Raw genomic sequence first — 25961 nt, 5'->3', positions numbered from 1 at the left:
ATAAGTGTTTTCTGGCCTGCGGTGTTGAATGGGTTAAGTATGAGTCTTTATGGTACTATCAGTCATCATTTTACGATTCCCATTGATTTGTTATGGTAACAACTCAGAGGCGAGCGTGCATGGGTGGAACGAATGAAAGAAGGGATTATTCGCTGTGTATAAATTTTCTCGGTAAAATATTGTGCGCGAAAATAAAACCTGCACAATATATAATACGTTTACAGTTCATCCTGAAGTATCTTTAAACTAAATTAGGCAGAGATGCATGTCCTCGGAAGTCTTTCCATTTATTTGAAATTGGTCGAATATTGAAGTTGATATGGTATTTTAGAAATGTGAAAACATACAGTGTATTTTCTATTTTGTGTTTTTAAAACACATCAAGGCATTAATTACCACAACAGATTTAATGAGAAAAAAATCCCGTTTTATCATTCCCTATTGGAATGAAAAATTCAGGCCGAGACGGAGATAAAAGGACAGTCCTGAGTATAATGCTGCATCTCCCTGATGGAGTTGCCTCCCTTCAATTATGACTGGGGCGGGACGCATCTTAAATTGCTAGCAGCTACACATCTGGTTTCTCTGGATTTCAGTCTTTGATATCGAAAAATATAACTCCCAACACTTAATCAGTGCAGTTGCTATGGAACTATTTATATTGTATCAGTGCGCAGAGTCCAACTCATTTGTCTGTGACGTCACAGGTCTGTTTGTTATCGCATTGCCAGAAGGTGATTAGTACGTGCTGTCGTTACGACTGATAGTATGCCAATGGAGTTCAACAACTTGACTCAGTTCACGGAATAATTATTAATTCAGTGGATAACGATGGCAAAAGGTAGAAAATATGCAAGGTGTACAAAAACAGACGGAATATGGGTAAGTCATACTTTTTACACGACATAGCTTTAAGGTATATATGCTGTTGAGTATAAAGCACACATGAAAAAAGGTACGTGAAAGGTACCGAGTTTATTTAAATTTAACGTAACTATTAAAAATTGGGTAGAGTTACAGAATACCTTGTGTCACGTTACCTTAACCCTAACCCAAACCCAAACCCTAAACCAAACTCTAACCCTAACCCTAACCCTAACCCTAACGTAAACATAATGCTTACACAGGGAACAGAAGTATTCCGGTATTCTGCAATCTTGCCCAAAATTAAACTGTACTAACACATTTTCAAAATGTCTCTTTAAACAGAGTACGTGTAGCCCCCTTTTTGTTTTCTATAAACATGACTAGTGATTTTGCGACTGATTTCTCCTTTGAGATATAAACAACGGCTTGACGTCCAAGTTATGAAGCTACGCAAATATAACGGATAATGCGTGGGCATTGCAAACATTGCTGCATTGTCCGCGGTACATGCAAATAATATAATTCAAACCGATATCGAAAACTAGCGATACACAGCAGCCTTTAGTTAGTTTCATTAGTTCTCGTTCCATCGCGTTGCTATGATGGGTGCTTTCCGGTACTGGGGGAAAAGTTGGAATTCAAGCAAGATTAATGCATTTAATGTCAAACATCAAGGATCAGTATTCTGGTAAAATCTTCTAATGCCGATTATCCCCAACCAGCGTGAATGCCAAGATCATTTCGGTGCGAGTTGATTTCTATAGCTTGTGTTGGTGTTTGAATTAATTGTAATTGATTCTCGAAGCCCTGGGAGCTTAGATGTGAGGTTCTGAATACTTTGAAGCTATATTTAAAAGGTTATGAGAAATGTTTGAGGAAAAAGTGAATACGCGATCGTTCAAGAGGTTTTGAAATGTACCGTGTGAATTAAGCTGGTTCATAAACTATGTCACGAAAGAGAGAGAGTGCGTGCGTTGGTTATAGACGTGATGGTGGTGGTGGTGGTGTGTACAAACGTGCATGCTTGCATGTCTATATGTCTGTGTCGAATCTGAACCAGACAAACCAATGATAATGTTCCGAGCTTCCCCGGCACTGACTGACCAACCGATCCACATACGTTGCCTCTAACCACAAAATCTAACCTTACTGTACGTTTAGGTTGATTTTTTAAAAGATTTTCAACATAACAAAATGAATACTAATGTCAGCAGTTTTAACACCGTTTAGCCATTCTTTGCTTTAATATAAAATGTATGCCTCTTTCCGGAACGTTTTACCACTAGAATTGTTTCCTCTTGAAGGCATGCAAGTGTTGGTGATGGCCCTCAGCAACATGGAAGCATCAAGATTTCTTAAGAGGCAATTATGACAACATACTAGGAAGCAGTAACAGTAATTCTACCATGACTTCAAAGGGGCGGTGGGGTAGCTTATTGGTTAAGGCGTTCGCTCGTCACGCTGAAGACCCGGGTTCGATTCACCACATGGGTACAATGTGTGAGGCCCATTTTCTGGTGTCCCCCGCCGTGATATTGCTGGAATATTGCTAAAACTAAACTCACTCACTCACACACCATCACTTCAGTAAATACTAGATCGTGATTGGTTAATCGAAGTCATTTAGAAGCATGCAATCACGTTCTAAACCACTGATATTTCAACGTTCTATGCATCTTTAAGTCTTAATAAGGCGGTTATGGTCGAATTAGGAGATACACATACTGTAGTGAAAAATCAGAGGTATATGACGAAATTCTAATAGCTCTAAATTATTTCCTTAAAACCTCAAATTATTTCCTTAAAACCTCAAGTTACGCGTTCGGTTTTATTTTTTAGCGCACCCCCTACCACCACCCTTTGGTCCTTAAATTTTGTTAACTCGTATTAAACTCGGGTGAAAAATGACGTGTGCAAACCGTCTTCCCCATTCTCAACAGTGTGCACCCCACCTTTCCCAAAAAGCTGTATCCGCCCTTGCCCCAACCATCCACCCCCTCCTCCTTGAGGTCTTGTACACTCGCTCGTCCAAAGAGCCTACACTTCTTTTCTTTCCTGGGTTCGCCCCGAGAGACATTGGCTAAGAAATCAACAACTCACGACCAATGTTCACGTGTCTGTCGAGTTATCTGCCCTTGTCGTATAGTAAAACCAGGAACGACTCATAAAACGACCTGGGAGGGAAGTGTGGGTGGGAGATCGAGATACAACATATCCTTTTCCCACTTTAGTCCAACAGCATGGCGTAACCACGCGCTTAGAAACTACTTAGTTATCATCAGTGCTTTGATAAGCTTATCGCCTGATTACGATTTCCTGCCGACTTAAAACAGGCCAAAGCTGGAGATAAATTTTAGGTTTTGCCCTTCACCGACTTAAATCTATGCCCACCGGATTAACTTAACCGGATCCGATACGGTCCAAGTTACCAAGTTACCTGCTCTCTTGGGTGTAAGCATTTAAAGAACCGACCCATCACGACATGAAAGCCCCGTGTGTAGTTTTATAGAGTATTGCACATGAAACTGCTGTGCATTCAGTCTGATGTTTGGCAAATTTTTTAAACACCTTAAACTGTTATGAAACTTCGAGAATAAATATAAATATATATTTCATATTTAAAGGTTAGCACTATCTTTATAGTTTCAGATATGCTGTTTTTAGTCTTTAATCTGGCTTAATATTTTATCCCATTAAACTCTCTGTCGTATTCACTGCAGCTTTTATTGGACTGTAAAGTTTGTATTTTGAGTGTTTTCGAGCCCGCTAATTATGGAATAGTCGTTGAAACGTGTTTATTTCATGCACAAAACGGTAGATTTAACTTTGATGAGCAGTGCTTGTGAAACATTACTAGATTCCCTGCACCAGGTGGCTTTCGAATGACGAAGAGGGAGTGCGTGATTATCGTTTTTCAGCGCAATATTCCAGCAGTATCACGGCTGGGGGACACCAAAAGTGGGCTTCACACATTGTACCCGTGTGGGGAATCGAATCCGGGTCTTCGGCGTGTCGAACGGACGCTTTAACCACTAGACTACCTTGCCGCCCACGTATGACGAACAGAGACATATACATGTATATGAAGCTAGACTGTATTTTTTTCATCGAACAAGTTATGACGGCAGTAGGTGACAAGTGTATACTGCATGGAACGTCACGCAATGCAGTCTTCCGATCCCCTGAATGTAATACCATGTAAGATTAATGGAATATCAGGGGTTAGATTTGTACATAAATATGAAATGTAAGCAATCAGAATGAGTCTGACTATCTGTTTATTGCTTTTTTTTTTTGTTTTTGTTTGTTTGGGTTTCTTTCTGTTTTTTGTTTTTGTCGTTTACTTTGGAAGTAAAAACAGGAAGCCAGAAAGGCTGATAATTATCGTTATCGTTTTGCGTGATTTTGCGTCTCGCCATGGCGTCACGTTTCACGGAAACTTTGAGTTTCTTATGAATTATCAAATCATTGCATTGTATCTATTTTTAATTTGTTATTTCTTGCGACGATGCTCTTCCCCTGCGCATTCTAAACGTATTGAGCCATTGTAATCAATGATCAGACGGCTGGATGTCGGAAAATTTCCGAAAGTGCTACATAGTGTCAAATCGGAATTCTTCTCTGTTTCGGGCACAGTGTTCGTTTTCACGCCCAATATCTTTCGTTTCGTTTTATCTAGACAGTTGGTATTGGTGACAAAGACCATTTGTAATTTGATTCTAAAATGTATGGGGAAATTCATTGATGCATTAATGTCTGCTGGCTATGAAAAAGGCATGATGTAATTGGCGTCTCTATAACGGTCAGAATCACGAAATATTATTTTGTAAACACTATCAAATATGGCGAAAGCGTTCCTGTAAGTGTATTTTCGAAAACATCCCAACAGATTCTGGGTTCATGGGCAACATTTCAGAATTATCACTAGTGGTTCCATGAAAACTTAATATCAGTGATATTAATATGTTATTTTTGAAATTCAGTACTCCCAATGATTATCCGATTTTTCATAAGTGAAAACATACAGCAAATAACGGTGTGAATCGCGAGTTCGTATTGTGTCCAAAATGGCGACATTTACGATGACGCCAATACAATTTTGAAACTTTATTTTACTCACATTAACCTCGTCTGATATAATAGTAAATGGTGTCAAGAAACAGGGCATTTCACGAAAAATTAAAACTGTGAAGTATATTTATGTGCGTGATATGTCCCTGTGGCACCCAGTGGGTATAAGAAGCGCACGTACAATCAGCTATACATGAGCCATTACCCTTATAGGGAATCAAACGTTTTGGCTGGTTCTAACTCATATCAGTGGTGCTGGGTTGTAGATGAAGAAGATATAGTTGCAGCTGTGTTAACGTTGAAGTCAGAAATACCCATACTAATGAAAGGAATACATTTTGTAAAGACAACATTTATTAGGTAGCGTCTCCATGTTTTACTATTGAACGAAAATAACTTTCCACTCCTTACAGAATTCAATCAATATTTAACCGGGAGGATATTGATTCAGGAGATGATAACAAGAATTCCATTATTATTCAGTCCATTTTTTTATAAGCATTGCATGTGTTTTATTCTGGTAACACAAGACGAGGCGAAATGCACCCAACGTTAACAGATCTACAAGATTACTTGTTCCGTGTTCCTATAGGTCAAAGATATCTTATTGAGAAATCACTACTGAAAATCTTACGATCTAACACCCTTATTTTTAAGAGACCGTAGGTTTTATTCAGCACAATGTCACAAGTCGTATTGACGGTGACAACAACGGCTAGATATCAGAATACATATCTTTCGCGTCCCCAAATCCCGTCGATCACGTGACTGCGTCGATCTATAGATAGCCATCGAGGCCTGACGTCCTATTGATTTTTCTCAAAGGAAATATCGAGCATTGTGACAGACTATTGACACTTTGTTGGCGTGGGTATCGTGTAATGCTCGACGGGTATTCGTCGTAAATGAAGTATTTAACTATCTCAATGCTTGTATTTACCTCGACGCTCTGTCAGACCTGTAATCAAACGACACATCTATACCGACGTTGTTTACCTGGGAGACCGGCAACGGGTGCCCGTGTTTCTGTTACTGATCTGTACTGAAGTGTTACAAATGTCACACAAATCGCCTCGGATTTCATAGATATCGGAAAACAAAAATGGTAAGTTTTTAGAACACTCTCCTGATAATATTCCGATGTACTTATATATGTTTAACTGGGAATGTGACCTTCAATGTTTCAAACAACAGATGAATTTCTAACAAACGTTAGCGGATTATATACAGCAGAATATATTATTGATAACGGAACAAGACTTTCCTTTCAATATTTTGCTCATAATATGATAATATTATAACATGATAATTTACAATTTGATAAAAATTATCAAACTTGACAAATATTTATTGCAACGTGAATCACAATGTATTATTTAAATAAATTGCTAATATTGAAATTTATCTACATGTGTTAATATTAAGTGTGATGTCGCGTATAATGTATCATTTTTTGCAAATACCCGTTGCGTTTATTTACACGAAGAACACATTAAGGCGACGGAATTAGGAAGAAACATGAGAATATATTATAGACTGTTAATGCGGAAGAGCAATAGACATCTATAGTCACCATAGTGTAAACCTCATCAAACGTTACGACAAATTATGGCCCGTTATTATTTACTTCCCCTACCCACATTTTACGGAGGTTAAATAACGAATACTACAAAATGACAACAGATTATATTATACTGTCATGCATCCACTCGGCGAATTTAGGTGACGTCAGACTTGTTCCATAACTGTCAAATTTGCAATTAACCATCACCATTATTTACTATTTTCATTTTTAGTGTTGTAATATCTGTGGAGATTAGGATAATCGATTCCAAGATACATAAACATAGTCTTGAATGTAACATAAAGTTAATGCTGGTTTCCATAGAAACAGTGCCGTGACTAGAACAGCGTGCACCCCTGCATGTGACCACAGTGACGTGACAAAATGCATTTATATACATGTACTACATATGCCTCAAGTTGCCACTGACACGACAGGAAGAAAGAAGAACAGGGATTGAGGGGAATGGGTGGCAGTGCAGGGTGAGAACACGTGCAGGTAACAAAGCGATATAAACCGTTTATCGTGATCTAATAGTTAAGCGTTATAAACGTGTAAACATCATTAAACAGGACGTGTGTAAGTCTATTTGTGTTTTAAAGTTCAAATATCCATGTACCTGTAATATGTCCGTGGCCAAGAAAAGCCCCTGATTGATTCGCTGTCTTATTGGAAGGAACGTGTGCGTGTTGTCTCGAGAGTCACTATCTTTAAGATAATGCACTTCTGATATTTCTTGTGCATGTTCGGGAAGATGCATTTCGAATATATCCTTTACATGTTTTGGATAATGCAATTATGATATATCCGTATTATAATGCATTTCTAATATATCCTTTACGATTGGGATAGTGCATTTCTGATATATCCCATATATATGTAGGGTGATGCATTTCCGTTACGTCCGTTATAGCTGTGCGATAATGTTTTTCTTATATATCCGTTATATCTGTGCGATAATGCACTTCCGATATATCCTGCATGTGTGTTGGATAATGCATTTCCGATATATCCTGTATGTCTATTGGAGTGAGTGAATGAGTATAGTTTTACGCCGCACTCAGCAATATTCCAGCTATACGGCGACGGTCTATAAATAATCGAGTCTGGACCAGACAATCCAGTGATCAAAAACATGAGCATCGATCTGTGCCATTGGGAACCGATGACGTGTCAACCAAGTCAGCGATCCTGACCACCCGATCCCGTTAGTCGCCTCTTACGACAAGCATAGTCGCGTCTATTGGACAATGCACTTCCGATATATTCTGAATATCTGTTGGATAATGCACTTCCGATATATCGATATATCCTTACATCTTTCGGATAGAGTATCGCTGATATATTCGATACACCCCTTGGATAGTGCACTTCTGATATTCATGATAGAAACAGATCAAGATAAGACATTAAGTATCAAATATCGTTGTGGTCAACTGAGGGCTTTGCAGTGTGCCATATGCTTCTGTTACGATAACCGGAATCCGCTGACTTCGTCACTTGACTTTTTAGCGTCTATCAGACATAAATGTGGCATCCCTTTTGCACATATGTACATACACCAGTGACTGGGGTCACAGTTAAGAGACAGTGACGAGTTACGTCCCGTGGATTTTACAGATACACCATCTTGTTTTCGAATTCCGGTTCACGAGAGTTTATGTTTCTAGTCTTGTCAGGACAGTACTAAACCTCTCACCAATCATCACTAAATAGCATAGCCCTCCCTCATTAAATTCCTGGAAATATTTTTGCGTTCTTTGACAAAAATGTTCGCGTCCCCTCACTGAACTTTTGCGTTTGATTTATGTACCATAACGTTCGTTTTCGTCACACTTCCTTCTGAAGAGTTGCCTCCCTTAGTCGTGTCGGCATCTGATTATCATAAGCTCGAATCAAAGATTCGCCTTCAGAAATACAGTTATCCCCTCTGTGATGAATGAAATGGGACTGTGTGATAGCCGAGTGGTTATATCGTTTGCTCGTCACGCCGAAGACCCTGGTTTGATTTCCTACATGAGTACAGTGTGTGAAGTCCATTTCCCGGTGTCCCCCGCCGTGATATTGCTGAAATATTGCTGAAACTAAGCTCCCCCATTCATTGATAGATGAAATGATTTACGACACTTAAGGTCGTAACTGTGGGAGTCAAGACAACGCCTCAAGTCCTCCTCTTGACCTACAGGTATAAACTTTACAGTACCGGAAGACTTACTATGTGTATGTGTTGTACACAATAAACCCTACAACATACAGTGTTGTACACAGTCAACCCTACAACATACAGTGTTGTACACAACCAACCCTACAACATGCATGTAGCCGAACTGTGGATTGCCGGGTTTTTTTTACCAGCACCGACACTGGGATTCAGAGAAAAAGGATTACAAAATGCAAACACTGGCGACCTTTTTATTGTGAATAAGAATAGGACCTACTTTATTGCTCGGCATCACCAGGTTCCCGACATTGAATTGTTGTTTGTCAAAATTGCTCACACTTTTAAATAACTGGAAATGGCCACAGCGTAATGTAAAATACTCAAACAATGGCGGTCGTTTCGATCTTACCTTTTCTAAAAGCCCATGTTGTACTCATTATTTTAAATCGATTTGAAGCAGGTCTCGATCAAGATCTATTTTAAATTCGTTCTATTTTGGAGGAAGATTTTACCGAAACAATATTTGAATATCTGTTTATATAATGATTATTATGTGATTTATGCAATGACAAAGATGCAATATTCATACGTGTGTATGTGCATCAAATTGGGTTCAAGGTTTGATTCACGGTCAGTCCTGCTCGTCAATGTCCGGGTTGGAACTGGTCCTCAATACATAGTCCTTATACAACATCGGTTACATTTCATGTTGACATTCACTGACTGTATTCGGCTCAATATTTATTGGAAATGTCGAGTACAAATGGTAACTTATCGTTACGGCTGTCGAAAGAGTGATTTATGATCCCAACAGACAAACAGATTTTAGGATTGAGTTCGTTCAACAACCGCAGGTGTATTCCCTCAAGCGATTCAATTCCGACTCGAATAAATCACATAACGTATATTGATATGCACTGTTATATATGACAACCAAAGGGAGGTAATTGCTTTGGTTGAAATTTGTACATTGAAGTTTGAAGGACTCACAGGTAAGAAAGTCTATCGCCTACGTTTTAGTTTATGGCCGACCTTTGTTACAAATGGATTTATGTATCGGGTTTCGTGTGTATGGAGTAGAAAGAGCATTTAGAGCGATAACCTTTGTCAGCTTTGAGCAGTTTCAGAAGGACCAGAGAAAAGCTGTATGTGTAACACTGGAAATTTGCTAAACAGATCGAGCAGAGATTTGTTTGGAATTGAATGGTTAATAGCTGTTGCAAATGCTTAAGAGTATTATTTACTCGTGGAAATGGTAAACATCAGTTGTGACGATGGTGTGCATGAACGGGCTGTTATTAGACATTTTGAAATGGATCACCTTGCATTACGAGGTATTAACATGTCTCTGTTTGTGCATTCCGGATCGCTCGGGTATTTCCGTTAACGTCATAATACCTGACAACGATAGAGTATTGGTGTTGTCTGATTTGTCTATAAACCCACACAAGCAGACAGCTGACATATATACTGCTCAGATTAGTTAAGGAACACTCATTCTTTAATTCATTCAATGACAGATTAATTGTGGCGATGGAAGTCACCCTTAACTTCTTTTGGGTAGTGCAGCTCGTACAGCATGAGTGCCAAATTGAAAAAATCGACACGGTTTCATGGCTAAAGTATGGATATATTATGGATAGATGTTTTTATGCAAATTAACGCAATGACCACTTGGGCACTGTGTTGTCTAGTGCTCGGCAAATGAACAATTGAAACTAGATAAGGCTGATCATGCTATTGATTACTGGATAGGTAGAATGTTGAGCGCTACGTTCAACAACAAATAAAGTTAATGGTGAGCAGGTGTGTGTGGATTTACGCTGATTTTAGCGATATTCCAGCGATATCATCGGGAAACTAGTTAATAAAGTACCAATTTCAGTTGGACATGTAGGGTTCAGGTGAAACCACTGTCCCTGGAGACGAAACCCGTGAAGATCCGGGGTAGTATATGTCTTCAGCAACCCATGCGTGCCATAAAAGGCAACTATGCTTGTCGTACTAGGCGACTAATGGGATCGGGTGGTCAGACTCGTTGACTTGGATGACACATGTCATCGGTTCCCAATTGCGCAGATCGATGCTCTTGCTGATGATCACTGGATTGCCTGGTCCAGACACGAGTATTTATAGACAGCCGCCATATAGCTGGATTATTGCTGAGAGCGGCGTTAAACTCGCTCGCTCACTGGCGACGATGTCCGAAACGTAGTCTGTAAGAGTGAAAAGCCTGATTGATTAATACTACGTTTAGTAAAACTGTGTGTTGATTATGGGCGTAATATTGGCATGGTGGGTCTATTTTATCTTGACGTACTTATTATAATTATAGCAGTCATTAATCATTAGAACAGATAAGATGGTTCCCAGTTATCTTTGGCGCCATAATTACCTCCCTTAGACGTGCAGGAACCTGTGATCGTGGATTGGAATCCCTGTTCGCTCTGATTACGTTTATCTGCACTTTATCAATGAGTGTGGATATATTGTGTTAAACGTTTAAGACCTGCTTCAAGACTTTCTCCAAAGCATGTCAGTAGCAGACACGTGTATGGTACTGACATCAGGGCACGTATGGTACTGGCACTCCGTGAATTTGGTACAGTGGAATCTGTCAAACCTCTTTGTTTTCTCTTTGTGAAACCGATTTTCTCTATATCCACACTACTGTCAGAGTCCCGGCAAAACTGTTCTTTATTTATCATTAAAGCTTCCTTTATAATCCGGTGTCACTATATTGCGCATTGTGGATTAAAACAGTCCTGGCAGTCGACTTGCTGTGAGAAAATTCGGCTTATCTGCAGTACTATCCGGTAACTCATCATGGTAGTGTCTACGATAACGGACAAACGTTGTCTAGTCCGGACTGCTTTATAATCCGGACAAAATAGTCGGTCCTGGCCAGTCCGTAATATACAGGTTCCACACTATTTTAAACTGCTGCATTTGGTCAACAACAATTAAACAATGCAAGGCTCATACCTTAAAATCGTACATATTATTCTATAGAGTGTAGAGGCTTCCTATGAGGTCATTACATCTAAATGCATGTTCCCCACATTCCGGTTCCCGGGCCTCTGAATATTAATGAGAGGCCTGGGAACCAGGATGTTTTCGCTATACGAAAGTCCCGACGTGATTCAGAGGCAGAATAATGTTTAGGTTCAGCAGCTGTCATGAGTTCCAATCACGGGTTTGTCTGGCCCAGATTGAATTACTCACACCCCGATATGATAAACTCAACGGCATTAAACAACATTCATTCATTCCACTTCATGTCCTCGATGCCACTTATCAATATATCTTTAATCACACAACCTAATATGCAGCGATGTTTATTGATTAAACATCTACATGCGCGGCACGGACTTAAGCTATCTGACATGGATATCTTCCCAATAAAACGGTGTATTTATCGAACAGTCTAAGCATACGATACCTGGATTACCGGACCGTGAGCTCAAGTAAATGCTGAAATATTTATCGACCTACAAAAAAAGGTGTAACCTTTACATGCCTAGTTACAGAGTAAGCAGCCATTGTCAAGATATTGATTAAAACCATTAGAGACTGACTGCGAGGGAGAAGCTTACGTTTGATGTTAGGTATGTATGTTTCCTTAATGGTTTCTACTTGCACTTTATTTTCGTTTAGACAACGACGAAATCACGTATTTATGAAATCGATCCTGCGTATAAATCGATGTTCCGTGAGTAGGTATACATGTAAATTATGCAAAGATGTTATTGATAATAAGAATTCTTCTGTTCATGGTTTAGTGGTAACGAAGATCGGATTTAAGACGATTGTGAAATAAGATCCATGGTATAGTCAGTTTGGCTCAAAAGCGGACCGATGAATTGAAATCTAACTTAAAGAACTAATAAACATAAAATGCTCTGATGATAATGAAAACATCATACCGACTCTATGATGTTTCTGCAGAATTTATGTCCTAAAAATGAAAAGGTTGTTAAATAATCTATCATTAAAATATTGACACAGTTAACTATTTGTTACCAGTGGGGAGTGCAGAGAAAGGGACAGCCAGGTGTGCGAGAAACGCTGGGTTGTCCGATCGATTGGTCAGCTGATTATTCGCGGAATGAATTCTTGTCTTAAATTTTTACAACCTTGACGAAAACACATTGAATGTGTATTGAACTGTTACACCATGGCTTATAATGACTGCGAATCTGGGTTCGAACCACGACATTCGGAACCAGGAACGACGGCTTGGCAACCATTGCTTTCTTTAAGGAAAGGTACAAAGCGGATGAGACTTGTGTACGATTGCTTTGGAAATAATACAACCTTTGTAGGTGAAAATAAGATAAAAATAACTGTGAATTTAAAAAAAATACTAAATATTAAATCAAAGCGTTCTGAATGTGACTTACAATTAACAACCACTGCATACGTGTTCCCCAAACACCCCCACCTACTGTGAAGATATTCCCAAAGAACCAAGTATGTGCTTTCTTTTGTCCGTCAGTATATGTACATATTCCTGTTGCCATGGGCTCCGTGTACATATCCCGGTAGGTTATTTCATGGAGTCGACGGCTCGTGGTATATAATATATGTTTGCACATCCAGCTATATAAAAAAGGCTCTGAGTACCAGGTTAATGCATGATGTTAGTACATGTGCTCTTGTCTAACCATGCAGCTGGACTAATGGTAGCCCACAACATGTCAAGTCTACATTACTGCTGTGTACGAAAACTAATGAAGTCTCTGCGTTCTTGTTGTTATATGCATGTTATGAAATTCCTTTTGGAGCTGTTTATTTCTGTAGACTTGGTGAGTGAGTTGGGTTATTCGCCGCTTTTAGCAATATTAGAGCAGTATCACCGCGGGCGACACCATAAATGGGCTTCACTCATTGTACCCATGCTGGGAATCGAACCCGGGTCTTCGGCGTGATGAGCGAACGCTTTACCCTGAAGGCGTTCTTCTTGTTATATTCATGTTATGAAATTCTTTTAGGAGCTGTATATTTCTGTATGATAAGTTCATTTCGTAGACATGATGAGTGGGTTGGGTTATTCGCCGCTTCGGTCTTCGGCGTGACGAGCGAACGCTTTAACCCGAAGGCTACCTCCACCTCCCCTATAATCTCACGTGTAACTCCATCCTTATTTCGTCCCCGGAATACGGCGTGTGTATCCAAGGTTATCTAATGTGTATCAATTTGGATAAAGTCGTAAATGAATAATACTAAGTAACGAGGGACGGTATTGTACAGCGGAATCGGGATGGCTGACTTCCGGTTTACAATACAATGCCAATTGCTAGGATAAGCGTATGCTAAGTAAAGACAATTACATCGTTCGAGAAATGTCATATCTACAGGATAGCTGGCTTTTCGACTTGAATGTTTATTCAGACAACGATTGTCAAATCAGTCGCCATGACGAAAGTATCCCTCTTTACTCGGAGACTAGTATACGACACAGTTGTTTACTGAGCCAGTGAGTATAGCTTTACGTCGCTATGAACTATATTCCAACAATATCACCACATATAGAAACCATATATGGGTTTCACATATTGTACCCATCTGGAGAATCGAACTTCCGCATGATGTTATCCCCCTTCATAAACTGAATCATGTTTTACTTTCAACATTCATACAGCTTATGACGCCGATTTGTTTGTCTGATCGTGACAACATGTGGATGATAGTATGAATACAGGGTTTGATGATGGCGTCTAGTACAGTCGGCTTACCTCAGCTGTTGGTTACTCGATATCAGACTACACTAAAAGAAAGTTTTAAAAACACTTAAAATTTCCTATCTTTATACAAAGCCAATTTTTTTGTCAGGGGGCGGTGGGGTAGCCTAGTGATTAAAGTGTTCGCTTGTCACGCCGACGACCCGGGTTCGATTCTCCACATGTGTGCAATGTGTGAAGCCCATTTTCCGGTGTCCCCCGCCGTGATATTGCTGGAATACTGCTAAAAGCGGCATGAAACTAAACTCACTCACACATTTTTTTTTATTTGTCCATAGTTAATCTGCCATCGTAGTCCTAACAGTCCTACACTGTTGATGCCTTTTTCTTGACAAGAGCACTGAAGGTTCCATGTTATTTCAGTGTAGAATGAACAATTTTCATGAAAGTTTAGGACGGATCTTTGTAAAATCTGACAGGCAAATGTGAAATCATCTCTGCTCTGCGCACATGATTTCAATTCAATTTTCTGACCACTATTTAACTAATGACATCACATTCATCAACCTACGTACGGTTCCACAATGTACAATCCCATAGGCCGCCATGTTAAAGAGGCTCTCGGCACTGTACATACGTTGATTAAGTTGTTGTCCTTCGATAAATAAGCAACGGCAAATTAAGAAGTGGCCCAATATAATTATCCTCGAAATCTCCAGGGTATACCTTCCGATAAAACTCCACTATACCCTTGATGCATCTACGGCCGATGATTTTATTACCTCCCTTGGCTGGCTTTTTACTGGTAAACACATATAAGATGATCCACGACCTAGCAAATGACCCCAATTTGCATACTTGGGAACGCCCCACAGAACGATCCACTTGAAACAAGAGGGAAACAGGTTATCTGTCACAAATGCGTTTAGTGCACAGGATCATCTATGTGTCTAGCAGTATTCAATCAAGTGTTTACGCTGGGACATTGCGCGTACCAGTCACAATTCGCTTTCGCCTTTTTTTTTTTTTTTTAAAACAAACCCCCTATGTATTCAAGATATCGATAATTCAATATAACTGACACGAGTCTGTACTTTTACTTTTACTTTACTTTTACAACCGACAGACACACAGCCAGCGTATTTATTAACTCTCAGCCTTCATCTTATGTCCTATATACTCGTGAGGCATGAAAGGCACCCTCACAGGCCTCTAGTATTTATTAACTCTCATCCTTCATCTTATGTCCTATATACTCGTGAGACATGAAAGGCACCCTCACAGGCCTCTAGTATTTATTAACTCTCATCCTTCATCTTATGTCCTATATACCCGTGAGACATGAAAGGCACTCTCACAGGCCTCTAGTATTTATTAACTCTCAGTCTTCATCTTATGTCCTATATACTCGTGCGGCATGAAAGACACCCTCACAGGCCTCTAGTATTTATTAACTCTCATCCTTCATCTTATGTCCTATATACTCGTGAGACACGAAAGGCACCCTCACAGGCCTCTAGTATTTATTAACTCTCATCCTTCATCTTATGTCCTATATACTCGTGAGACATGAAAGGCACTCTCACAGGCCTCTAGTATTTATTAACTCTCATCCTTCATCTTATGTCCTATATACTCGTGAGACACGAAAGGCACCCTCACAGGCCTCTAGTATTTATTAACTCTCATCCTTCATCTTATGTCCTATATACTCGTGAGACACGAAAGGCACCCTCACAGGCCTCTAGTATTTATTAACTCTCATCCTTCATCTTATGTCCTATATACTCGTGAGACATGAAAGGCACCCTCACAGGCCTCTAGTGGGGCGTTATGGGCGAACATAAGAGTAGCATTACTAAATGAAAGTTGAGCATTTACGAACTCGTTTTATTCTCATATTAAACAAGACTGTGTCGACATTTATTAAAAAATGAGCAACAAGTAAAACAACCGGCCTGGTTCCACGGGTGTGCTGCGCTAGCGCTTAGTGTAGCGGCTGGCGCTAAAGAATCAGTCTGACAAACAAGCCGTAATGAGCATTAGCTGGAAGCGTTCGTAAAATATTAAGAAACTAAGTCTTGAAGAGTGAGTGAGTGAGTGAGGTTAGTTTCACGCTGCATTCAGCAATATTCCAACTATATGGCGGCGGTCTGTAAATAATCGAGTCTGGACCAGACAATCCAGTCATCAACAGCATGAACATCGATCTGCGCAATTGGGAACCGATGACATGTGTCAACCAAGCCAGTGAGCCTGACCACCCGATCCCGTTAGTCGACAAGCATAGTCAGTGGATAGTCTGGTCAAGACTCGATTGTTTACAGACTGTCGTCAACTGGTTGGAAAATTAAAATCGCTGAATGTGGCATTTAACAAATAAGAAACACCCAACAAAAACAAACAAACAGACCGCCGTCGTACAAAACAATAGATCCTCACAGATTGATCTTCCATATAAATATGAATGCACCTTATGTTGTTGCCTTCAATCAAAGTGCCTTTGTCTGTCGCAGTATCGCCATCGCGGCCTGGAGCGAAGTGTGGCGGACATGCAGAGAACTGCGGCAACAAGCACAGGGGCCATGCTTGCCGGGCCGTTCATGGAGGACAACGAATTCATACCACAACCCCCGCCTCCTCCATTCAACGTGAAGAAAGATGTGAGTTGTAACCTGGTTTTCTGTCTATTTGCGCTGACCTTTTCAACGAATTATTACACAATATTTCAGCAAGAATGGGTGGGACCAGACGACTTCCGCTTATCCGGGGCAAATGTTTAGCATTCAGCCCGGGATAACAAGAACTTTGGGGGAAAAACCCAAAAAGCTTTAAGCAAATATGACATCCCGCATTCCCGGGAAAGACAGCTAGTTTGCGATCAATCCAGGTCTAAGCGGAAGTCATGCTCTCAAATTCATTTCACGCAACTGGATAATAAGAGACTTTGTCAATATACAGTCAGTACTGCATTTAAACGTTTTGGTAAGATACGAAATTATCAATGCTCTATTGAATCGATGCCTTGGAATTCCTGTCGTCTGTCTGCAAACCTTGAGATTGTAACTGAAAATGAAAGTCTGGAAATAGAGACGAAGTATTAAGGGATGCATTCAGCAAAGATAATAACTTCCGGTCCATACCGAGAACATTAAATTCACCTGGGGTCATCGGAAGAAAAAATCGATAAAAAAGTGGCACGGGTTAGGAAGCTGTTAATGCATGATCTTTGTTCGTCGCCCCTTGTATACAGGTTGAGTGTGGTTATACACTAGAGTTACCGACTGAATGTTGTGAGATGCCGCAACCAGCAATATTCCAGCTACATCAGACAGTCCTGTCAGTCACCATGTCTAGACTAGATATACCTATATCCTTATCGGGGCACTATATAAGTTGTCCACTGGTCACGAGCTCCACTGGTCACTGGTCAACATAAACAAACCTCGAGGGCACATCAGCCCATGGCCCCCGAGGGACCAGTGAACAATGTATTTATCTTACCGAACACCTGAATTTTAATTTTAAACTGTTTGAAGCACTTCTGTCGAATGCAAGGCGAATCGCCATTGCACAAGGTAAATGTATTTAGAGTTATCTCCCTTCCATCGATTTTCAATCGCAAAAACATCGCAGTCTAAGTAAACTTATCCTCAGTACTTTTCGTTACACTCAATCACTGAGTCTAACAAAACCTTATGGGAGGTAGCATCAGGTAACATTTGAAATTGACCAATCAGAACACAACTTACCAAATCGCGAAAGTGGACATTCGCACATACGTTTTGAACTTTTTGTCTCGAAAAGGTTCATACCCGAGCGATTCCGAGTGCTATTTAGTGTACGATCCCATCCGGGTGATGCACACGACGCACGTTACAACCATGACAACGGTGAGTAAACAGTCGCTGAAAATAGTGTTTTTGGCAATATTCAAGGATGTCATTTGGCGGAAATATTGGCTAATGGTAACCATGTCAACAGAACCCCCAAAGCGTATATACAGCTGGTCAAATAATTGTGTTTTATGCGGATTTTTGTTTGTGGAGAGCTCGGTGTCGGTAACCTGAATATTTTGAAAGTCCCACCGATCCCTAAATGGTGGCCGTTGTTTGATTGGTTCAATCTATTTAACCGTCTCGCGTTTGATTGGACGGTTCTAAGTAGCTCAAAGGTTACATGACGCGACCTTCTACGAGGTTTTGTTAGACTCGGTGGTGGAGTGAAACGAAATACACTGAGACTAAGTTTACTTAGACTGCAAACCATCGGTAATTTCCGTGCTTCATGCATGATTCAATGTTTTTCGAGACAAAGAAGTACTGCCATGAAGCACCAGAAGAGTTCGAAATTCCCAACGGTGTACATTGAAAATAATACATCTCCCGTAAGCGGGGTACATTGGAAATAATAGAATAGCGCTAAGCCAATCAGAAAGCGACATCCATGTGTGGAGTAATTATTTCAACACACATTTGGGCCAATAATACTCCCACTCTATCCTCTTAAGCCCCTCATGCATAACATGTTATGTATAACAGTTTAGTAGATGATGATTGTTTATCAAAACTGGGGACGGTGGGTAAACGTAATGGTTATAGTGTTCGCCCCTCACGTCGAAGCCCCAGGTTCGATTCCCGACATGGGTACAATGCGTGAAGCCCATTTCTGGTGTCCGCGGCCATGATGTAGCTGGAATATAGCTAAAGCGGCGTAAAATTAAACTCACTCACTCACTCATCAAAGCTTTCTTGACACAAGTAAGCTTACGCATGATTTGACCTCAACAATTATAAATGCTATCAAAAGGTGTAGAAATACTGCAAAATAAAAGTCCCAAATCCAGCTGTGATTAGATCCAAATTGCAGTCACGATACCCGTATAAATTATACGCCAACGCCAACGCCAACGCCAACGCCAACGCCAACGCCAACGCCAACGAAAAAGTATTGCTTACAATCATCCTTATATACATTCAGACAACGTTACATATGAGAAGAAGAAGAAGATGAAATCTTAATTATATGTCACATTTGACAACTCTACAGGTACATACAATCTTAAAACATGATGAAATTAATAGTGTGTTAAAACGGGCCAATGAGTCTCATGTTTACATATTGAACAATCCATACATGAAATACAAATATGATTGTAAAAATGCAGTAGGTACATATTACGTTATCAAAATATTAGATTATCATCATATTAAAATGAATCTTACGATAAAAATATGAACGTATAGGCACTGCGGTTGAGATATTTTTCCTCTGTACATTCGCTTAAGTATAGAGGCTACAAGAGGTTGTAAATAAGTTGTTTAAGAATTACGGTAAGTTGTAAAAAAATTTATGTCCTTATTGCTAATACTACGAGGGTTGGTCAAAATGTTCTAAGCCTACATAACTTCTAGACTGGTGACACCAACTAGTCTTAGGAGTGTTGTTGGACAGTGTTCTTCGTCAGCATCTCCATGTTATTTTACTCAAATAGATCAAGTACAGGTAGTTCGAAGGCAACAGGTCCTTGAAGCATACTTGGGTATACATACACACGAGTACAGCAGATTTGAGCTCGTCATTACAGGAATAGTTTTTTCCACGGGGATGTTCCTTCAGTTCTGGATATAGGTGAAGGTCGCTTGGGGCCAGGTCAGGTGAATATGGAGGATGAGGAAATTCTTTGAAGCTACAGTGCTGTACAGCAGACTTTGCCAATCGAGAAGTGTGAGACGAAGCATTGTGACGTAAAATCAGCCCTCATCTCTCACGTCGTACTCAGTACGCTTCAAGGACTTGTTGCTTTCGAATTAGTTGGTCTATTTGGGTGAAATAACTATAAATGCTGATGAAGAACACTGTCCAACAGCACTCCTAAGATTAGTTGGTGTCACCAGTCTAGAAGTTATGTAGGCTTAGAACTTTTTGACCAGCCTTCGTATTGCATTCTTCTGTATTTGACCAGCCCCGGTATTCTCTTACAGCACGGGTAACGAGGGTGAAACGTAAATAAGAGTATACATCTTTTGCCAGCAGTTTACACTGTTACTGCCCTGACAAGAGAAAGACGACATCTCCTTGTTGCAAGAGTTACAGTATCTGGACCAAAGTTCGCCAGACCGTGACGGCAATACGCCTCTGAAGAAGTTATTTAACCAGAACGCGTCAGTGCGCTGGAATGTCCCTCTCCTTTTTCTCTCAAACAATGCGGCATCTAGCACCAGCAGTCGGGGCTGTTGTTACGTGTGTCGAAGTGGTAGCTCGCGAACCCGGCGTCTGCCTCAACTAATCCCCTGACAGAAGGCGGGATTACTCGCAACATGGTCCTTTTTTTATCAGTGTCATCTCAAACACGTTTATATAAATGTTATGATGAGAATCGTGACGCTTTGATCCAGTGTAAGCCCCACTTGTTATACACGTTCGGGGCGTCACTTCACTGTATTATGACCATGGTCAAGCAGTGTATTATTGTATTATCAACGCACTGGTACACAAAATGGTCCTGGCCCACATATGTAAGACCCAAGCACATAATTAGTGTTATGTATGAGAGATAGATCGAAAGTATTTGTGTGTTGAAAGAGAGAGTGTTTGTATGTGTGTGTTTGAAAGAGGAGAGTGTGTGTATTTGAGAGAGTAACTGTATTCGAAACTGTATTTCGAGAGAAAGAGAGTAAGCCTATTTGTGTGTTTGAGATTATGTGTTTGTTTCTTTGAGAGAGAGGGAGAGGATGTGTTTGAGAGGGGTAGAGAGAATGTATGTGTGCGTGTGTGTGAGAGAGAGAATTAGGGAGAGAACGTGTGTGTTAAATACTTTTAGATGAGCTGACGTGTGTTGTTATTGCATCTATTTTGTGTCCCACGTGGTCCAAAAGATCCACAAACAACAACAACAACAACAAAAATAATTGGACCTTAGAAAAATGAATGTTAAGGAGCAGGAGATATTTAAACAGTGACGGGCGTTCAGAAATGGACGCATTCCGGTCTACAAATTTGTTTCGTCAGTAACATTTGGTTTCATATCTGTATTATTCATTTTACTAAACACTGACACTCAGCTCTTTTGTATATCCACTTTTTAGAATTTAGTTTTTTAATAATACCGCTCCTTATTGTTTTGATTGAATGCACCAGAGTCCGTGACAAGCCATTAATACTAAACCCATTGTTGCCTCTGACGTTAGAAACGGAAACCCTTTGTTTGTTCGGCTCATTTGTTAGTTCGGGATATTAAAACCTTGACACCAATACTTTACATTTACAATGACATTTAAGATTAAAATATGTCCATTGTCCTTCATGATAAACACCCATTATAAACCAACATTGGCACGAATTTCACTCCGTCGATTAAATGTGTGTGTGTTTTGGGTTTTTTTTAATGTTTTTGTTTTTGTCTTCTTTTTTTAAAAAAAAAAACTATCAAAAGCAAGTGTAAAATACCAAATTAACATGTTAACATCTATATTTTTTTACAAACACATAAACTGAGTCAGTTTCTGTGGATACTGTTTGGCGTGATAAATACGCGTTATTTCAAGTACATTGTACGGGGAGCGAAAATTTAAATTCCTTGTGAACAAGTTGATTGGGTTAAAGCTTTAGAAAGAGTGGTCTTTAAGTGGGGTATCGGTTTTGGGGATGTTGTGAAGGCAAGTGCTCTGCTAATGGCTTTTGCTGAAGCCTTTTGTTATTTAAGAAAGTGTTAAATAACGCTGGGTCTCCGGATGGAGTAATTATGGGAATTTATGAAGTTCAAACCCATTAGGTTTCTTCGCTTGAATAAATAGCTGGAGTGAATGCTCTTAAATTACCATCACAATTAAATTATCATCATCATCATCATCATCATCATCATCATCACCACCACCACCATCACCACCATCGTACAGACACGGTTATGAGAACCCAGCTATGAGAGTGAAGGGAAGAGAGTTGAAAAGACAGTGGTGTAAAGATCTAAATTCCGTATCTAAATATATATATACGTGTTTTATTTTATTTTCGTGCGTTATGGATACTAAAATATGAAAGAATTGTAACTTTAAACTGTGTGCATAACTGATAAATCCGTGGTGTGTTGTTATTTTACAACATTTTATCACCATGACCACTAGGACAATCATTTGCATTGTTTGTGTTTTTGTTTGACTTCGAACATGGCTTCGTTTTAGTCAGTTCATCTTTTCACTTCTGTCAGATCAACTTCATTGCCACGGTGGTCGGTGAAATCCCAGTATTTTCACAATCCCAACAAAAGTGGATTCCGTTTTATATGAAAAATGGTTCATATGCTATCCATAATGGAAAAAAGAGGTCACGGCCCATCTTCTAAAGAATAAAAATTGGTTTATCTGACCTGTTAATGCTGGCCACATAATGAACACTTTGTTTGAAGAAATAGCTGAACTTAAGCTTTCAAAAACAAAACAAAAAAAAAAGGAAAAAAAACCACCCCAAAACCACAAATCAACAACAACATTTTTGTACCCTACATAACAGTCAAGTGACTGAAACTCGGAGTTTTGTATCTAAGGGTTTCAGAATAACGAGGTCTTACTAGGAAGGGCGTCTGATGTTACGCTAGTTCTCTCTGTAATGCGCACGCATCACTTTAAGGCCATTCATCTCGCGGCGTTGGCACCCGAGGTTCCATTGTCAACTCCTAATTTGTTCGGATACGGTTCGTTTGTCAAACTGACTCCATTGTGGTTTTTTGTTTTGGCAGGTGAATTACAAGAAGTCAAACCGGTTCAGTAACCATGACAACAGAAACGCCTTTCAGGACCACGGAGTGTACCTCGGGAATGTAAGTTCGAATTTGTTCCGATATCAGTTCATTGTTCATACGACGTGAGTATTCTGGTGTTCATATGAGCAATATACTGCTTGTATACCAATCTGGTTCCTCGCTGTGATATGAATGTGTTTAAAGCATACGACGTGAGTATTCTGGTGTTCATATGAGCAATATACTGCTTGTATACCAATCTGGTTCCTCGCTGTGATATGAATATGTTTAAAGCATACGACGTGGAAATACCAGTTACACGGCCAAATTAGCCACAGCATGGAGCTCAATGATCAATTGTCACAAATCTGTTTATAAATGAAACTTTGAGTTCGTTTTGCAATAAATTTCACATTTTTTCGAATCAATATTATAAAAAGTTGTTAATGAAATCGGCACTGAAACGAAAGAAACAAGTTTAAATTGCTAAAGGTTAATGGGATTTTCTTTGTTGCACAGCAGGTATGGAACATTTTTGACTTAGTAATTATGCGGGAGAGTACAGATCATACCAGATGTAGGCTATATTTTTCCAGTCTCGCTCTTCGCTGTCAAAAGTCCTGGTCCAGTGACCAATGACAAATTACCTTGTACCACGTGACTAAGTGGCCAATTCTATTGTTTGTCCAGAAAGCGAACAAAGACACTATATGACGTCAAAGGAGTGCTCAAGGATCACAAACCTGTTTCCTGGTCGAGATAAAAAGCCAGATCAAATCGTTTGACCCAACCTATTGCTATCTTGCTTTCTGGTCTAATCTGTTATACGGAGCAGTGGGAGGGTCACTGGGGTAACCTTATGGTTAAAGCCTTTGCTATTCACGCTGAAGACCCAGATTCGATTCCCCACATGCATGAGTACAATGCCACCCGCCATGATATTGCTGTATTATTGCTAAAAGCGGCATAAAACCACACTCACTCATCCAAATGTATTATTATTATTCATTTATTTATTTGTTTATTAAGGGTCGCGAAACACGGCTTCTTGGGAGACGTCTTGTCAACATTGATCACCGTCTTCATGAAACCAACAATAGCTTTCTCTCCCACCAAACGATGCACCCGATTCAAGTTGATCAGAACAGCTTATACACAGCTTCGTTTCTCGGCAAACCGACCAACGAGCCTCCAGTGCACCGGAGATTCCCAAAGGCTTATAAAGAACCCCAGGAAGGAAAGATTAAGCTGGAAACATCAACGCCCTGCTGGTTCAAGGCACCGGAAGTTCCCTATAGAACACCTCTTCACGATCTTGCAGTGACACAAGAACCCTTCCTAGAACACAATCCATGGAGATATTCAAATAATGCTCTGAAACGAGTTTACCCACCTTATGAGAGAAAGAGCGAACCTTTTGTGAACAATACTTTTAATCGGTTTGGAGCCGCCTTCAAAGACCCTAGGCCTCCCAGCCATAGACGGTCTCAGATATAGTCCTTGTGTATTTGTGTGTAAATAATTGTTTTTAAAAGTTGAAAAGTCTCAATAGTTGTATAACGCGTTTCGATGACAATTCATTAATTACGCCTTTGCAATGAAATATAATAAAACAAGCCACATTTGTCACAGAATCAAGTTTAATCAGATTAATTTCCTTGTCCGATTTATTTTCTTTTATATGCGCATGCGCATGGGACTGGGGAGTCTTGGATTGTCAGTAAAGTAAGACATGAATCTCTTAGTCCTGCCTAGTGTTTGAGATGTGCACGTTAATAAGATATAATGATTAACTGAAGTGTACAATTTCGAGTTCGCTGTACACACTGGAAATATTCTGATATTTTCCCTTGGAACGGTCATGTAGGCCATTGCTATATGTCTATATGCTTTTCGGGTTCTTTCGATTTCGGGTTGATAAGATCACATTTCGTAATATTTCGCTGCAACTGTTTTCTAATACACACATGTGCATCTCTGCCTGTCTGATGAGTTATTTCGAGCTGATCTTTTTTCGACAAGGAACAAACAAATCTCCATCGTATAATTTCTGGCCACTAATGCCTGTAACTTTGGAAAATGACATTTATATTTTTTCTGGAATGGAAATATAGTTTCATTCATTCATGTAATTTCGATGTAGTTTATTGTAGTATTGTTGATCACACAACCTGAAGATAACATTAAGCACTTCATCTCTTCGTCTTATTTAAGGTGAAACTTCAGCATCAGGAAATATTACTTCTTTGAAATCAGTTTCTTTTCAGAGGGTTGGCTGACATGTCGGCAAAGGCTCAACGTTTAGGGTTTTGTGTATGTGCATCGTGTATTGGTTCACTTTATCGAATACACATTCAAAGACGAATATAGAAACTCGTTGAAGTATTATAAAAGCCAGTATTACACCGTTTATATTGTTCATAATTTAATATTTTCTGTGATATATTGAAATGCACACATCAGCATAAGATATTGTTTACCTAATGAAATAATTTTCACAATTATTATTTGTTGTCTTTTGATATGTTTTCGTAGCACGTCATAAATGACCTACTGAGAAAACACAAGACATCTTAATAAAATAGAAGAATGATATCATGCCTCAGTACTGTGTAGGCTGTTCTTTGACGATTTGATCCAACAAATTACAGAATATATTCTTGCGTGTACAGCCGCCATGAGCTGACAGTTTTACCAGTATTCCTGTCGATTAAGAAAATGATTCTCAAAGCCTACCTCTTTTAAAATTTCTTACATGAAAAAATCCGGCTGTAGGTGAACAAAATGAATTCAGATTATGTTTATAAATGTTCTCATCTACTAAAGGTTTGCTGGTATGAACAAAAGGCTTTCTAACGTATTTATGCGAAAGTCGTA

At 39.6% G+C, this 25961-nt stretch overlaps 1 protein-coding gene across 2 annotated transcripts; it reads left to right on the top strand.

Annotated features, from left to right (window-relative positions):
- The first annotated feature begins 534 nt into the window (after window positions 1–534).
- On the top strand, window positions 535–25689 carry LOC137265684 (uncharacterized). 2 transcript variants are annotated; one of them, XM_067801113.1, is made up of 4 exons: window positions 535–882; window positions 16864–17010; window positions 23082–23162; window positions 24114–25689. In XM_067801113.1, the coding sequence occupies exons 1-4, from the start codon at window positions 832–834 to the stop codon at window positions 24579–24581; spliced, it is 747 nt and encodes a 248-aa protein (XP_067657214.1). In that variant the 5' UTR covers window positions 535–831; the 3' UTR covers window positions 24582–25689. The 2 variants fall into 2 exon arrangements, with proteins under 2 accessions (XP_067657214.1, XP_067657216.1); XM_067801115.1 differs by lacking the exon at window positions 535–882 and adding an exon at window positions 5715–6043.
- Window positions 25690–25961: the final 272 nt, after the last annotated feature.

The sequence above is a fragment of the Haliotis asinina genome, chromosome 15 (assembly GCF_037392515.1).
Source record: "Haliotis asinina isolate JCU_RB_2024 chromosome 15, JCU_Hal_asi_v2, whole genome shotgun sequence".
Lineage (NCBI taxonomy): Eukaryota > Metazoa > Mollusca > Gastropoda > Lepetellida > Haliotidae > Haliotis > Haliotis asinina.
The sequence above is the reverse complement of the archived record's forward strand: the minus strand, read 5'-3'. Positions and strand labels throughout refer to the sequence as shown.